General features: G+C 52.8%; 1 protein-coding gene across 1 annotated transcript in view; it reads left to right on the top strand.

Moving 5' to 3' along the window:
• Positions 1 to 14,651, top strand: part of ELL (elongation factor for RNA polymerase II) — an 85,985-nt gene that overhangs the window by 70,163 nt on the left and 1,171 nt on the right. Inside the window, exons 3-10 of the mRNA XM_053582331.1 lie at positions 714 to 835; positions 998 to 1,161; positions 2,027 to 2,301; positions 4,709 to 4,833; positions 9,268 to 9,364; positions 9,939 to 10,431; positions 13,706 to 13,772; positions 13,972 to 14,143. Of these exons, the coding sequence (XP_053438306.1) occupies positions 714 to 835; positions 998 to 1,161; positions 2,027 to 2,301; positions 4,709 to 4,833; positions 9,268 to 9,364; positions 9,939 to 10,431; positions 13,706 to 13,772; positions 13,972 to 14,143 (1,515 nt within the window). The remainder of the gene's footprint in view (positions 1 to 713; positions 836 to 997; positions 1,162 to 2,026; positions 2,302 to 4,708; positions 4,834 to 9,267; positions 9,365 to 9,938; positions 10,432 to 13,705; positions 13,773 to 13,971; positions 14,144 to 14,651) is intronic.

Here is a 14,651-nt window from a genome sequence, read left to right as displayed (position 1 = left end):
GATGCTGTTCAAAGTCAGGTTTATATAAACTATGACACATTCTTTGTCACGTGTTACCCATAACGTGGCTATTGATCTGTGAGACCCATAGGGCCCAAGCCTACCTTGTTTAATGGCCATAGGATGGTGAATGGACATACATGGAGTCCATGTCCAATATAGGGGAATGCCAAGAAAGTGTCACCAAACAGAGGTGCCAGAGTTGTGGGGCAGCTGCTGATACCCCTCATGTCAAATCTTGTCTTAGAGCAGCGGTTCTCAACCTGTGGGTCACAACCCCTTTGTAACAATGAAAACACATTGCAGCATTAGGAAAGTTGAGAAGCACTGCCTTAGAGGGTGTCTTGGGCCAAATCTGGGTGGGGAAACTGAGTAATAGTCTAGACAGGCCATTCACCAGGGTCACACAATCATGGTGGGGTCCCTGTCTCCGTGCAGAGGCTGAGAGCTGTGTCCTCAGACTGTTAGAAAAACAGACACAGCCTCACTCCTAATCCCACCCCACATAGGTGCTGAGGGTAGGTGGTGGGGACATTGGCCTCCAGTCCCATCACTATCAGGAAAGCACAGTTGTGTTTTAGAGAAAATTGCTAGCACATTGGTGTTGTAGGAGTGTGTGTAGGAGAGACGGACCTGGGTGGAGACCCTGGCCTGTCTTGTGGTCTCCTCCATGCCAAAGACTCCTGGTGACACCCCCACCCCCCTCCATGCAGCACATCTCCATCCCCCAGCCTGACTGCCCCTCGGAGGCCCGGACCTTCTCCTTCTACCTCTCCAACATCGGCCGTGACAGCCCGCAGGGCAGCTTTGACTGCATCCAGCAGTATGTGTCCAGGTGAGGCTCTCTTGGCCCTGAGCACCCACCACCTTGGTCTAGGGCCACACGTGCCCCATTGACACGTTCCGTTTATGTGGGGGTGAGGGGTTCTGGGACCCTCAGTGGAACCTCCCCACATTGTCATAGGTGGTGATCTTGGCCTGGCCCTTTGTCTTGTAGCCATGGGGACATCCTCCTGGACTGCCTGGGCAGCATTCAAGACAAGATCACAGTGTGTGCTACTGACGACTCCTACCAGAAGGCGCGGCAGAGTATGGCACAGGCTGAGGAGGAGACACGGAGCCGCAGTGCCATCGTCATCAAGGCTGGAGGCCGCTATCTGGGTGAGCAATGGGGGCTTGAGGCCAGCTTTTGAGGAGAAGGAATGGTTTGGGGTCCATCCAGGCTGGGGTCATGGTATGTGCCCATAGTAAAAATGATTAGTCAACCAAGGAATCAGCCCCTGAGCAGGATGTGCCCAGACCAACATCTAGGTCAGGAAGCAAGGTCTAGGCACATGACTCAGTGGTTGTGACATCTGGTGTCTTGTGAAGCCCAAGGTGGACATGAGGGACCCCCAGAACCCCGGGGGCAGAATGCTGAACCCTGTGTCTCTGCACTGGGGATGGGGGAAGCCTACCGGGGAGGTGCTTACACCCCAGCTTCTCTAAAGCAACTGCCGGAAGTGACCCTGACAATTTTATTCACTGCTTTAAAAAAAAACCCAAAATACAAAAACCAGCATCTCCATGGGGCCAACATAGGAGTGAGAAGGCTTTGGGGTACTTGCCTCCTGCAGTTCTGGGCCCCTCATTTTAACATCAGAAGGGTTTATAGATACCCTACCCCCTACCCATCACCAAACACACACAGCCAATCAGAAAAGTTGGGTATTTTTAGTACCTAGAATTTAGGTTGCCCAGGGATGAAGTTAGTTAAATCTCTAAAACATAATTCTATCACACGCATCTCTGCTTCTAAGGCTGGGGAGTGGGAGACCCACAGGTGCTGGGTATGAGCAGCAGGTGGCACTGTCAGCCACTGAGGGTTCCTGCTGAGCAGACCGGCTTGACTTTGCCTTGGCTGGAGTAGGCCCTTCAGCCAGCACTCTCTGTGGTCTCAATTTTCGGACACCTGGTCCACACGGGCGCCAGCCATAAGATACAGTGGCTACCTTTCTGTTCCCTAACACACAGTGTCTTTCTGCAGGCAAGAAGGTTCAATTTCGGAAACCAGCCCCAGGGGTGACAGATGCTGTGCCCTCCCGGAAGCGGGCAACTCCCATGAACCTGGCAAGTGCCATCAGGAAGAGTGGCACTGGCAGCATGAGTGGGGGCAGTGGAGTATCTCAGAGGCCCTTCCGTGACCGGGTACTGCACCTCCTGGCTCTTAGGCCCTACCGTAAGGCTGAGCTGCTGCTGCGGCTACAAAAGGATGGCCTGGCACAGGCAGACAAAGACATGCTGGATGGCCTTCTCCAACAGGTGTGTGCTGCCTGATTTCTCTACAAGTGGCTTCCTCAGATGGTCTTTCATAAGCAGGATGGGCCAGACATTGAGGCTTGGATTCTGGCCAGCTGGGTCCATAGCCTGCCTCAGAATGGGAGCCTCTTAGGTTAGAACACACTCGGGGTTCATGGATGTGTCTCTGGGCATGGCACATGCCAGGAGGCTCCAGAGATCAGCTTAGCCTGGAGGCCATGCCCGTGTCCTCTACCACTTGCCAACAAGTGGGCAGTGGGGCCCAAGCTTGCTGGATCTAAGGCTGCAGCTATAGTTTATAGAATCATGGTCTGAACAGGGAACCACACATGCACATTAGAACTGTGAAGCCAGACAAGCAGCCACACTGGGCCTTAGGCTTCCATCTGTGACAGGGGTGCAACCCCACTGCCTCTCTTGGGAGTCAGGGGCTACGCCAGCAGGGATGTAATGCTGGCAGTGGAGCCCACTTTGGCCCCCTCAGGTGGGACAGTAGGTATTGGGAGCCCCCGATACTTCTCACCACCCCTCCCTCCAGGAGCCTAGGAAGGCAGGTGACTGACACTGACTTTGAGATATCAGCTGGCTGTTTAGATGTGGCCTTGAGGTGAATTAGGGATGGCTCACCTCAGATCTCTGCTGTGGTCTAGAAGGAGGTGCAGCTAAGCCCTCTGGGTCTGTCAGGGTGGCATAGCAGAATATTTGGGGGTCACATCTCCAGGTAGCCCATGCTCCACTTCCTATCTCAAATATTCTGGGAACACGGCAGCTATGCCTAAGGGTATATGTCCACATTTACTGCATTCATCACAAGGCTTCTCAACTCTAGTGCAGCCCCATGTGCAACTTACAGCACGTTCCCTAGGAGGATGTCGGCTCAGCTCTCGCACACCACTTCTGCTCCCGAGGCAGGGCTGGCATGTCCCCAGCAGGGGTTGCTAAAGAGAACTTGATGGAGTCGTCAGAAGTGAGACCCATGTTTGCTTGGCCAGGGAGTACCCAAGCCAGGCCCTTTCAGAAAACGAGAGAGGCCATACTGGACCCTGGTTTTGCCGAGTGATTTTTGGTTTGGTTGCCTCCAGTGGATGGGCCCAACCAGTGTCTGTGGGCAGTGTCCCTTGACATGATCACTGTAGTCTCTCCTGAATGGCTTATCTGCCTCGTGCTTCTATGTTTATTGTACAACTAGTTCTCCCCAGTGAACTGGGTGGGTGTGGGCAGGACCCCATCAGGTTGCAGAAGAGGAAGGTCTTGGGGATGTGCCTCACCCAGGCTGGTCATCTCCAGTCTCCCCAGGCCACCAGAAACTCTGAGCAACGATAAGCCATACCCTTCAAAGATAAGAGCTCTTCCTCCTCTGGAAAAATCAAAGATGGAAGGCATCAATGTCTGGGTCTGGCTGGGCTCAAGGGAAACTCATAGGCTTGTCTTTTGAGGGTAGGGTGTTGACAGGTAAGTGATGTTTAGCAAAAGCTATTAAGAGTCATAAAAATGTTCAGCCTTTGACCTGATAATCCTACTTTTGGAAAGCCGGCTGGAGGAAGCCTTCACCAATGTGGAAAAAACCTGGACACAGTGATATCTGTTTATGCTACAGAGAAACTGGCAACATTGGCTATGTCCAACAGTGGAGATTAATCACTGGGTGGAATGTTATTCAACTGTTAAAAAATGCTCCCTGTGTGGGTGGCGCTTGTGGCTCAAAGGGGTAGGGTGCCAGTCCCATATGCCGGAGGTGGCGGGTTCAAACCTAGCCCTGGCCAAAAAAAAAAAAAAAAAACAGCAGCTGCCTTCCAGCAGTGAGTTGGTGCCACTTGTGTGTCACCAACTTGTATGTCCTGGAGACCAGGGTGCTTAGAGGCTAGCAGGCAAGCAGTTGTTCAGGGCAGTGCCCTGGAGTTCCCTCAAACCCCCCTGAGGTGAATATTCTGGATCCATCTTTGCCAACTGTCCTAGTTAACTGGCGAGAGCAGGGAAGACTGGTTTCTAGGAAGCCTAGCTCAGGCCTAGCTCCTGGAGGGACCTCTCACTGTCACTCCCAGCCATGGCCAACTCTTGCCAAGGGAACTGCCATCAGAAGGGCTGAGCAATGGGGTCTTGAGACTATATGTGGCAGCCTCCCTGTTTTGGAAACAGCTTGGCCTTGTGGCACCTGTAAGATAAGATTGAATATGGCCCTCAAACTATGACTCATCATCCCTTCTGCACCCTGAGAGTTGCATACTAGGGAGCTAAGGGTGGGGGTGGCATAGGGTAGAAGTGGACCATTGCATCTTCTTTCACTTCTTCTGTCTTGGTCTGTCTGCTCACTTTCCTCTGTGTCTCTGCAATACTCCCCCCTGTCACCATGTTTTTGGTGGCCTCTGTGCCTCAGGCTTCCCATAAGGTGATAGCTGGCTTTATCTTGCAGGTGGCCAATGTGAGTGCCAAGGATGGCACATGCACCCTGAGGGACTCCATGTACAAGGATGTGCAAAAGGACTGGCCCGGCTACTCAGAGGGGGACCAGCAACTGTTGAAGAGGGTGCTTGTCCGGTAATGTGCCTCTTGCCCCTACTGTGTCCCTAATCCCCACAGGGGTCAAAGCTCATCCCAAGGATGCTGGGGGTAGTCTTGAGTAAACCAAAGGGTTGCAGGGCCTGGGAGCAGGGTGGAAGGGTCTCTCTGGCTGTCCTTTTCACTGCCCAGTGGCACCTCGTGGCTTCCCATTTCGGGGAACTAGCCCCCTCAGAGTGGGTTGGGGGACATGAGTCACCAACCTTAATCCTGGAATCCTCAGAAGAAAGCCTCATTCCACCTTGGCTGTCTTCAGCTGTCCTCACTTCCTGCCAAGTTTCCCTCCCAAACCTGAGTGTCCCCAGAGGCTTCTGCTAAAGCCCACTTTTTGAAAAGAACCTCTTGAGAACACAAAGTGGAAAGAAAGAAGGCAAAATGCAAAGCAGAACTCCCTGCAGATGTGATTAAGCAGTGTTAATTAAACACATCTCCTCTCAGACTAATTGGGATGGGGTCTGCATGGTGTGGGCCATGAGAGCAGCAGTTAGGGAGGCAGGTGGCTAATCATTTCCTTCCTGGTGGCTGCCTGCTTGGGGAGCAGGGCTGGGAAGCAGATTATTTAGAGCAGGTGGATATGCTAATTAGTCCTTAAGTGATTTCTCAGGGACTTGGAGCTATTTATGAGTTTGTTGTTGTTTCTTTGAAATTCAACTGTTTAAAGCAGTAATTACATCTGGAGAGCAGAGCAGAGCTGGGGTCACACTCCATGTTTAGGCAGTGTTTACATGCCTGTCCTGGGCCTGCTGGTCAAGGTCCCTTTGACCACTGCTCTGGCTGGCTGGAGCTTGTCCTTGGTGCTCAGGGGAAGCTGGCAGAGCGCACACAGCCTTGGCAGAAGACTCCTCCCTGCCCTCATGTCCCTTCCCTGGGACTCTCAGACTCAGAGCCTCAGGACCTGCCAAGAGTGAGCATCGCCTGCCAGCGGGGTCTTGGGAAGCAATATGTGGGCTGCATATCCAGGGTCTTCAGGTGGGAGCTTCGCCTGGATGTGTGCTCCAGAGGCAGCCTCCACAGCCACTCCACTGTCACTCTCAGCCATTTCAGGGATCTACATCTGTCATCCTTAGAATCTTGAACTGGTGTGCAAGTTGATGTTCCTGCCACCCATAACTACACATAAGGTGACCTGTAGTGCCTGTCTACATGGTGTGTGTGTTCAGGTTCTTCCCTATTGAAAGAAAGCCCCATTGTAGCAGTTCTTGAAGCCATGGCCTCACATATAAGAAGTAAAAACAGGTCTTTGGGGTGTTTTCCTTTGTCACAGGCAGGCGTAGGGATGAATATTGCTGCAGGAACCTCCCTCAGCTGAGCTGGGCGCCATGCCATGGCTGCAGCATTGGTTTCTCTGCTTAGTGTTCTCTTTGTCCATCTTGTCCAATTCCAGCTGTTTATAGTTATCCAATCACCTCTCATCACTGTCAGGGGGTCTGCAGACAGACCCTCCTGACTCCTCTGCCTGAGCCACACACTGCCCAGTGCCTCACTGCCAACTGGAGTTTCAGCCCTCTTATGTGGGCCCCTGAGCTGGGCTCTGCTCTGCCTCCTGCTTCTACCTGGACACCTCCTGGGACTGGGTGGGCTGTTTGCCGTGTCTTCACCTCTAGGTGACAGTCCTGCTGAGTTGGTGGTAGACTCAGCCAAAGGAGCTCTCCTTCCATGTTTAAGGTCCGAGGCTTCCTGACCCATTGTTTAATGCATGCCACAGGATGGCTGGGCATCTCTTGTGGTCTGAAAACTCATCTTGTGTGTCCTTCCTTCCATCCCACATGTGGTCATGGAAAGACCTAGTTGTGCTTCCTCCAGTTTCTTCTGCTTCTCTCTTGGGTGGGCTGCCTACTATATTTTGTCATTCTCATCCCAGTTTTCTTCTCTTTTTGATTTCTACTTTTGGGAGATTCTTTTCAGCTTTTTTTGCTCTCATTTATAGTTTTTGTTTTCTTTTCCTTTCCTTTCCCTTCCTGTTTCCTTTCCTTTTCTTTCCTTTGTCCTTTCCTTTCCTTTCCTTTCTTTTCATTTTCTTTTTTCTTCTTTCTTTTTTGAGACAGGGTCTCAATTTTGTTACCCGAGTAGAATGTGATCAGCTAGCTCACTGCAGCATTGAACTCCTGAACTCAGGTGATCCTCCTGCCTCAGCCTCCTGAGTAGCTGGGCCTACAGGTGCCTGGCTAGTTTTTTTTGTTTGTTTGTTTTGTTTTAAATAGAGACTGGGTTGGTTGCAGCTCTTGCTCAGACTGGTCTCAAACTCCTGAGCTCAAGTGGGCCATTGCACCTGGCCTCATTTCTGTTTCTGAAAGTGTTCCCAGTTGCTCTTTTGTAGCATTATGTTCTTATTTTATGGAAGCAGTTTTCATTTTAATCTAATTTCTCTAAGGATGTCACACATAATAGCTTTGTGAGATACAATTCATGTAATACAAATTGCCCATTTGTGGCATGGTGCCTGTAGCTCAACAGCTAAGGACACCACCACATATACTAGAACGGGTGGGTTCGAATCCCCCCAGGCCTGCCAAACAACAATGACAACTGGAACCAAAAAATAAATAAATAAATAAATAAAAATAGCTGGGCATTGTGGTGGGCGCCTGTAGTCCCAGCTACTTGGGAGGCTGAAGCAAGAGAATCACTTAAGCCCAAGAGTTGGAGGTTGCTATGAGCTGTGATACCACAGCATTCTACTGAGGGTGACAAAGTGAGACTCTGTCTCCCAAAAAAAAAAAATTGCCTGGGTGGTACCTGTGGCTCAAGGGGTAGGGCACCAGCCCCATATACCAGAGGTAGTGGGTCCAAACCCAGCCTTGGCCAAAAACTGCAAAAAAAAAAAAAAAAAAAAAGGTTTCTTTAGGCTAGGTGCCTGTGGCTCAAGCAGCTAAGGCTCCAGCCATATACACCTGAGCTGGTGGGTTCGAATCCAGCCCGGGTCCGCCAAACAACAATGACGGCTGCAACCAAAAAACAGCTGGGTGTTGTGGCAGGTGCCTGTGGTCCCAGCTACTTGGGAGGTGGAGGCAGCAGAATCACTTGAGTCCAGGAGTTGGAGGTTGCTGCGAGCTGTGATGCCACGGCAGTCTACCCAGGGCAACAGCTTGAGGCTGTGTCTCCAAAAAAACAAAAATTGCCCATTTGTGATTGCATGTCCCTGACACCTCCCCCTTGGGGTTGTGACTGTTAAAGTGAAAACTTAGTGGTATTAGATACGTTCAGATGATTAGAACTAGGTTCAGCCATGAAACACCTCTTCCTAGTTCCAGAACATTTCATTTGCTTGGAAATAAAACCTGTCCCCATTCCCCTCCCCCAGCCCCTGGCAGCCACCAGTCTGTCTTTCTCTGTGGATTAGCCTGTTCTAGACATTTCATACAACACCTGGCCTTTGGTGTCTGGCCTCTGACTCTGCAGCATGTTTTTGAGGTTTGTTCATATTGTAGCAAGTGTCAGTGCTTCATTCCTTTCTATTATTGAATAATATTCCATTGTGTAGATATGTCAAAAAAATAAAAAACCCCATTGTGTAGATATGTCATATTTATCTATTTATCTGTTGGTGGAAGTTTGGTTTTCTTCCCCACCTTTTGCCAAATGCGAACAGAGCTGCTAAGGACATGCAGTGTACAAGTGTTTGCGTGGACATGGTTCTCCTGCCACCCTGGAAGGGACAGTTGCTATGGATCAATGCTAAGGCTGTACACAAGCTCTGGTCATTGCTGTTTGGAACATTGTTCACCATGGCCCCAGACCCGGTTCTCCCTGGGGGTTTGGAAGGCTCTGTCTGAGGCTCCCCTGAAACACACAACCCCTAGGAGTTGTAGAGTTGGGTCAGAGAGAGGGCCTCTTTCTTGACCTGCTCATGTGGGAGAGGAAGAAGGGGTGTGCATTGGGATATCTCTTCCCTTGTCTCTGGCTGTATCATTTTGCTCAGTTGTGGTGGGGCAGTGGCTGTTTGAGATTGTGCTTTGAGCAGGGCTTCCTGTGATAGGAAGGCCATCCTGTCCTTTTTATAATGAGTGTTGCTGCCAGAATGAATCGTTGTTTTTAAAAGTAGGGTTCAGGGGCGGTGCCTGTGGCTCAAAGGGGTAGGGTGCTGGCCCCATATGCCAGAGGTAGCGGTTCAAACCCAGCCCTGGCCAAAAACTGCGAAAATAAGTAAATAAATAAAAATAAAAGTAGGGTTCAGTGCCCCAGTATATGCCCTGGTCTCCATGGTAGCAGGCATCTAAATGAATGGGTGGCCAGCTGATCTTTCCTGGGTGCAAAAGAATGCTAAACAGGCAAGTTCTCCTGAGCGTAGGACATGCTCAGGCTTGGGCTCCCAGGATCTCCCAGTGAGTTCAGCCCTGCCGTAGGTCTAGGGGTTATATGTCCCTTCCATAAGGCATCTTCCCCCACCTGACCTAGCCCTGCCTGTCCTTACAGGAAGCTGTGCCAGCCACAGAGTACAGGTGGCCTCCCTGGAGACCCTGCTGCCTCTAGCCCTCCTAGTGAGCATGGGAGTTCAGCTTCACCTCCTCAGGTAAATGGAATGGACATGGGTGTGATGGAGGGGGCATTCATGGCTCCTGTTTGGAGCCTATCCCAACACCTCGTTCACCTGTCCCTCTGAGGCTGGGGATATACTCACCTAACCTAGCCGTGGACCTGCAAGTCTGAGGTGATTGTCCAGAGCACCTACAGGGAGCATTGTCACTTTTGTCACCAGCTCCTTGGGAATGTGACTTGTCCTGAGCTGTGAGGTTCCTGTGAGAGTGGCGACAACACTGCTGTGTCACTCAGGGAACAGAGCCTAGGAAGTTGGGTGGCTCTGTGTTCCTTGGTCACCTACTCCCATGACTCTAAGCTCTATCCTTAGGGTCAATGTGCTGAGCACTTCAGACCATCTTGCAGAGGTGGCCTTAAGACTATCTATATCCCTGCCCGTGGGGCTGAGTCCTCCTGTCCAAGCTCTAGGCACCTTAGGCCTGGCTTGGTATGCTGGTGCCCCCACGTGGCCAGAATGGGCCCTGCATGGGCACTGGGTTTCCTTACTCAGGCGTGGTACCTACCTGCTCCTCTGGCTCCCAGCTGCCCTCTGAAATGTTCCTTCCCAGAAACGGACACAGCCTCCTGAGTTCATCGATCCCTTGGCCAACAAGAAGCCCAGGATATCGCACTTCACTCAGAGAGCACAGCCTGCCGCTGTCAATGGGAAGCTGGGCATGCCCAACGGTCGCGAGGGCCTGCTGCCCACCCCGGGCCCACTGGCCATCTCGGACGTCCTCAGCTCCCGCAGCCACCCACCCTCACGGTTGGAGCCCTTGAGGGCCCACGACCCTCTGGCTGACGTGAGCAATGACCTGGACCACAGTGGCCGGAACTGTGAGTGTGGGGATGCAGCTGCCCCAGGCCCTACTGCACACCTTGGCTTGCCTCTGCTGACGGACTGTGCCCAGCCTAGCAGGCTCCATGGTGGCCCCTCACGCAGCAAGTCCAAGAAGAAGTCCAAGAAACACAAAGACAAGGAGAGGGTGGCCGAGGACAAGCACCAGACCCAGCCACCAGACCATACGCCTGCCATTCATGGAGCCTTGCCAGACACCCCAAGTAGGTTCTGAGGCAGGCCTGGGTGGGGAGCTCTGCAGGAGGGCACTGCCCCATACCACCCTCACTTTCAAGGGGTCAAGGGGCTTCAGTCTGCAGGAAGCTGCAGGAATGGGGCCATACTCCTGCAAGTCCTCTGTTAAGGCTCACTTGCACCCATCCCTTCATACCATTGGTCCTTGTACTTCATCATCTCTCCACCCCTCTAGAGTGTAAGCTCTCAGAGTGCCCTGGTGATTTGAGTCCTGTGATGCTCACAATCACTGTCACTGTGTGCCAGGCCACATGGGTGATATGAACCAAGGACGGCTCCTAGGCAATGTGGCTACAAGGAGGCCCTAAACACTGAGAAAGAGGATGGTGCCAGGGTTTGCTGGGATTCAGGGAAGGTGGACAGGGCTTCCCAGCCCCAGAGAGACACAGGGCAGGAGGAGGTGGACAGAGCCTGCAGTAGAAGGCTAGCACCCAGACCACTGTGGTCTTGTGCAGCCTGCTGGGGAGTATAGGTTTTCGTCTGTGGGAAAGGATTTGGGGAAACAGGGAAGCCAGGAGGACCTGGCAGACCTGGATGCCAGCAGCAGGGTCAGGGTATATGGGCTGGCAGTGGGGTCTTCTCTGTGTTGTGGGGGAGTCATTAGTGCTAGGGTCCTGAGCAGTGGCAGAGGCAATGCCCCCACAGTGGCGCCTGATTTACATTAATTGGTATAAAGCAGCAGTGAGAAGGTACCCCAGCTGGCGGGCGTGGGGGGCAAGAGCTATTGTGTCAATGCAGGCAGTGGTGGCACAGGTGGCTGCCTCATTATCCAGCATTAGCTAGCCAAGGGCAGCCTAGGCTGTGTTGCCTGCTGCCCATTTTGGATTTTTTTCCCAGAAAGGATCACAAGGGAAGAGGTATTCCTGGGACCAGAGTGGGAGCATCTCTTTCTCTCTTTTTTTTTTGAGACAGTCTCACTATGTTGCCCTTAGTAGAGTGCCGTGCGTTTCAGCTCACAGCAACCTCAAACTCTTGGGCTTAAGTGATTCTCTTGTTGCTTTAGCCTCCCAAGTAGCTGGGACTGCAGGTGCCCGCCACAATGCCAGCTATTTTTTGGTTGTAGTTGTCGTTGTTTGGCAGGCCTGGCCTGAATTTGAACCTGCCAACTCTGGTGTATGTGGCTGGTGCCCTAGCCACTGAGCTACAGGCGCTGAGCTGGGAACCTCTTTTTTGTCAGTTTTGTTTGAGTTGCCCACCTGCCCTCCATAAAGCCCACGTCTTCTCTCCCTGCTGAGGAAGAGAAGGAATCTCATGACCTGGTTGGATCCGTCCTGCCTCATGCAGGGCTTAGCAGTTCCCATACATCCTTGTATGTGGGCCAGGTGACAGGAAGAAGGCGTGGGCTGTGTCTAGGCCAGTCACCCAATCCCCAGACTAGACCCATATCCCACAGGCAGACCCAGGCCAGGGTCTGTCCCGGATAGCAGGAGGAAGACCCTGGGCCCAGGATTGGCCTGGACCAAGGAAGACATGCAACCCAGGCCAGTACCACATGGAGGGCTTAGAGGTAGCTTTTGATCCTGCATGGTGCGTGTCAGCCCTGAGGACTGTCATTTTATATACCACAGGTGAAGAAGTACAAGCTGGGGAGTAGGTGTCCCCAGCAACAGGAAGCAGGCAACTGATGCACCAGAAGCCATTGCTAGACCAGGTGGTCTGTCTCACCTAGGGTGGTACATGTATAGGGGGCATCTCAGGGCCCCTGTCCAGGGGAATCGAGGATAAGCCAGTGGAGAGACAGTGGCTGTGAAGAGGAAGATGAACACTGTGGGAGTGTGCCAGGGGGACCAGCTCAGCCAGCCACCCATAGCTGGTGCCTGAGCAGGAGTGGGGTGCTCTGGGTTTACTGAGAGCTGACCCAAAAGGTACCAGGTCCAGCTGATCCTGAGCCTTCGTTTCCCCATTTGTCACCTTAGCTGGTGAAGATTTGAGGATTAAATGAAGTGATGCTGACCAACCCCAGCATTTGGTAGTCACCTATTCCAGAATGCCTGAGGAGGCCTGGCCCACCATATAGCAGAAGTAAGGGCTCAGCCCCATGTGCCTTGCCTGTCATTGCCTCATGCATCACTGCCTAAGGCCCAAGCCAGAGCCAAACAGCCCATCTCGTGCTATAGCCCTGGGAGAGGCCACAGCCTCTTAAAGACCACCAAAGTGGTGATGGCATTGATACCATATGAAGCCCACACATGGCCCAGTGTGAGGGTGTTAGGGCCTTGGGGTGAGTTCACACCCATTGTGCAGCCCCTGCATTGCAGACAGCTGAGTGTTGAGCCAGGAGAGGGCTCTGCAGACACGAATGTGTGGGTGGGCTGCTTCCCTCGCAGGGGGCCTGAGGGATATGAAAGAAAATGTGTACTAAGCATACACTGTAACATTATAAAATCATTTCTGTATTGGAAAAAAGGCCCTCTGGAAGGTGGTGTGAGGAAAACATGCCAAATTGTTGCTGTCCTGTGGGGTGGGCATGGTGAGTGCCTCACTTCACCCACCACCAAATGCTGGAGTTCTTGCAATGTGGGGGGGGGGGCAGACCACCAGATGGCCAAGGAACAGGATAGGCACCTGGGGCTGATCTGGCCATTGACCATGAGCAGCTTCAAGCCAGGTTCCTTCTGTACTGAAGAGACAAACGTTATCAACAATCACATGTCCTTGTGCTCCACTCATGATGGCTGATCTGGCTCTTCCAGCCAGCCCTGTTTTGAGCTGCCTCACGGAGTTGGGACGGTCCAGGTGGGGCTCAGACTAAGGGCTAGAGGCACAGGCCCTGCAAGCTGTTTTGTCTTTGCCCTTTGTGGCCAGAGACTGGGAACGCCCCAGGGATTTGGGTCATGCCAGTGGTCATTTGTTTTCAACCCAGCGACCTTTGACACACAGGGGATGCAGCAAAAGCCTTGCTCCTGTCAAGCTGTGGACAGGTTGCACAGGCTTTGGCCCTGTGTCAGTTAACCTGATCTGTCAGCTGCTTGCCAAGAATGTGACCGAGGGCTGTCTAGGTTCCCTGTTGCCTGCAGGGCTTTGGCCTGGACATGCAGGTGCATGCTGTGCGTGGCTGGCCACTTGGGGGTGCTCCTGGGTCTAGTGGCTGAAGGTGCCTGGCCCCAGAGAGCTTGGGTACCCCCTCCACACCACCTCCCGGTCCCTCACATAGCAAAATGTGCACTTTTCACAAATATCCCCATCCTGGTGTGCCTCTTGCAGACCACTGTTGGGAGTCTGGCAGGGTGTTTGTTCTTGTAGGTTTAAATGGAACCTGTGGCAGTGCCAGTGTGCCCACATCAACGTCGGAGATTCCGGACTATTTGCTGTGAGTCCTTGTGGGGCATCCCTTTTCTGGGTTCACACCCCTCCTCCTTGAGCTTAGCAGAGGCAGAACCTAAAAAGCATAGTGCGCTCCAGGCCAAGGTTACCCACAAGGTCATAGTGCCTTTTCCTGGGTAGGGCAGAATGTTCCCAGCCTCACCTCAGCAGTCCCAAGCCACAATAGCTTCTCTCTCCCACCTCAGAAAATACACAGCCATCTCCTCCTCGGAGCAGCGCCAGAGCTACAAGAATGATTTCAATGCCGAGTACAGCGAGTACCGTGACCTACATGCCCGGATCGAGCAGATCACACGGAGATTCACACAGCTGGATGCCCAGCTCAGGCAGCTGTCTCAGGGCTCTGAGGAGTACGAGGTAGAGCCCCTCTCCACCCTGTGCCTGGGCTCTGCAGGGGCCGGAGTCCACAGGCAGCAGTAGCATCAACACCACGAGTCCTTCCAGCCCTCCCCAAGAGTCCCTCCCTGCCTCCCAGCCAAGGGCTTAGGGCAGTACTTCTCTCCCTGGCACTGAGTGCCCCTTGCACATGCCACTGCTGGGGTGTTTGGATGACTTTGAGGTTTTGCCATGGGAGTCCTTGAAAGTGACCTAGGGCACAGAGCTTACTGTACCCACGTTGTGGGCCAGACCATGGGAAACACCCATAGCTGAGACCCATCCACAACACACGGATCATCAGTGCTGCTGCAACAGAGGGAGGTAGTAGGGTGTGGAGAGTCCCTGTGGTCCCCAGTATCAGAAGTCCCTTGGTTCTCAGGCTTGGGGACATGGGCTCCCTTAGCTGCCCTGTGTAAGGAGAGAGTCTTCATCTTCAGCCACCAGCCCTGGATGCCACCTTCTAGAGCTGATGACCTGGCTATAGGGC

Source organism: Nycticebus coucang, chromosome 3, assembly GCF_027406575.1.
Source record: "Nycticebus coucang isolate mNycCou1 chromosome 3, mNycCou1.pri, whole genome shotgun sequence".
Lineage (NCBI taxonomy): Eukaryota > Metazoa > Chordata > Mammalia > Primates > Lorisidae > Nycticebus > Nycticebus coucang.
The sequence above is the reverse complement of the archived record's forward strand: the minus strand, read 5'-3'. Positions and strand labels throughout refer to the sequence as shown.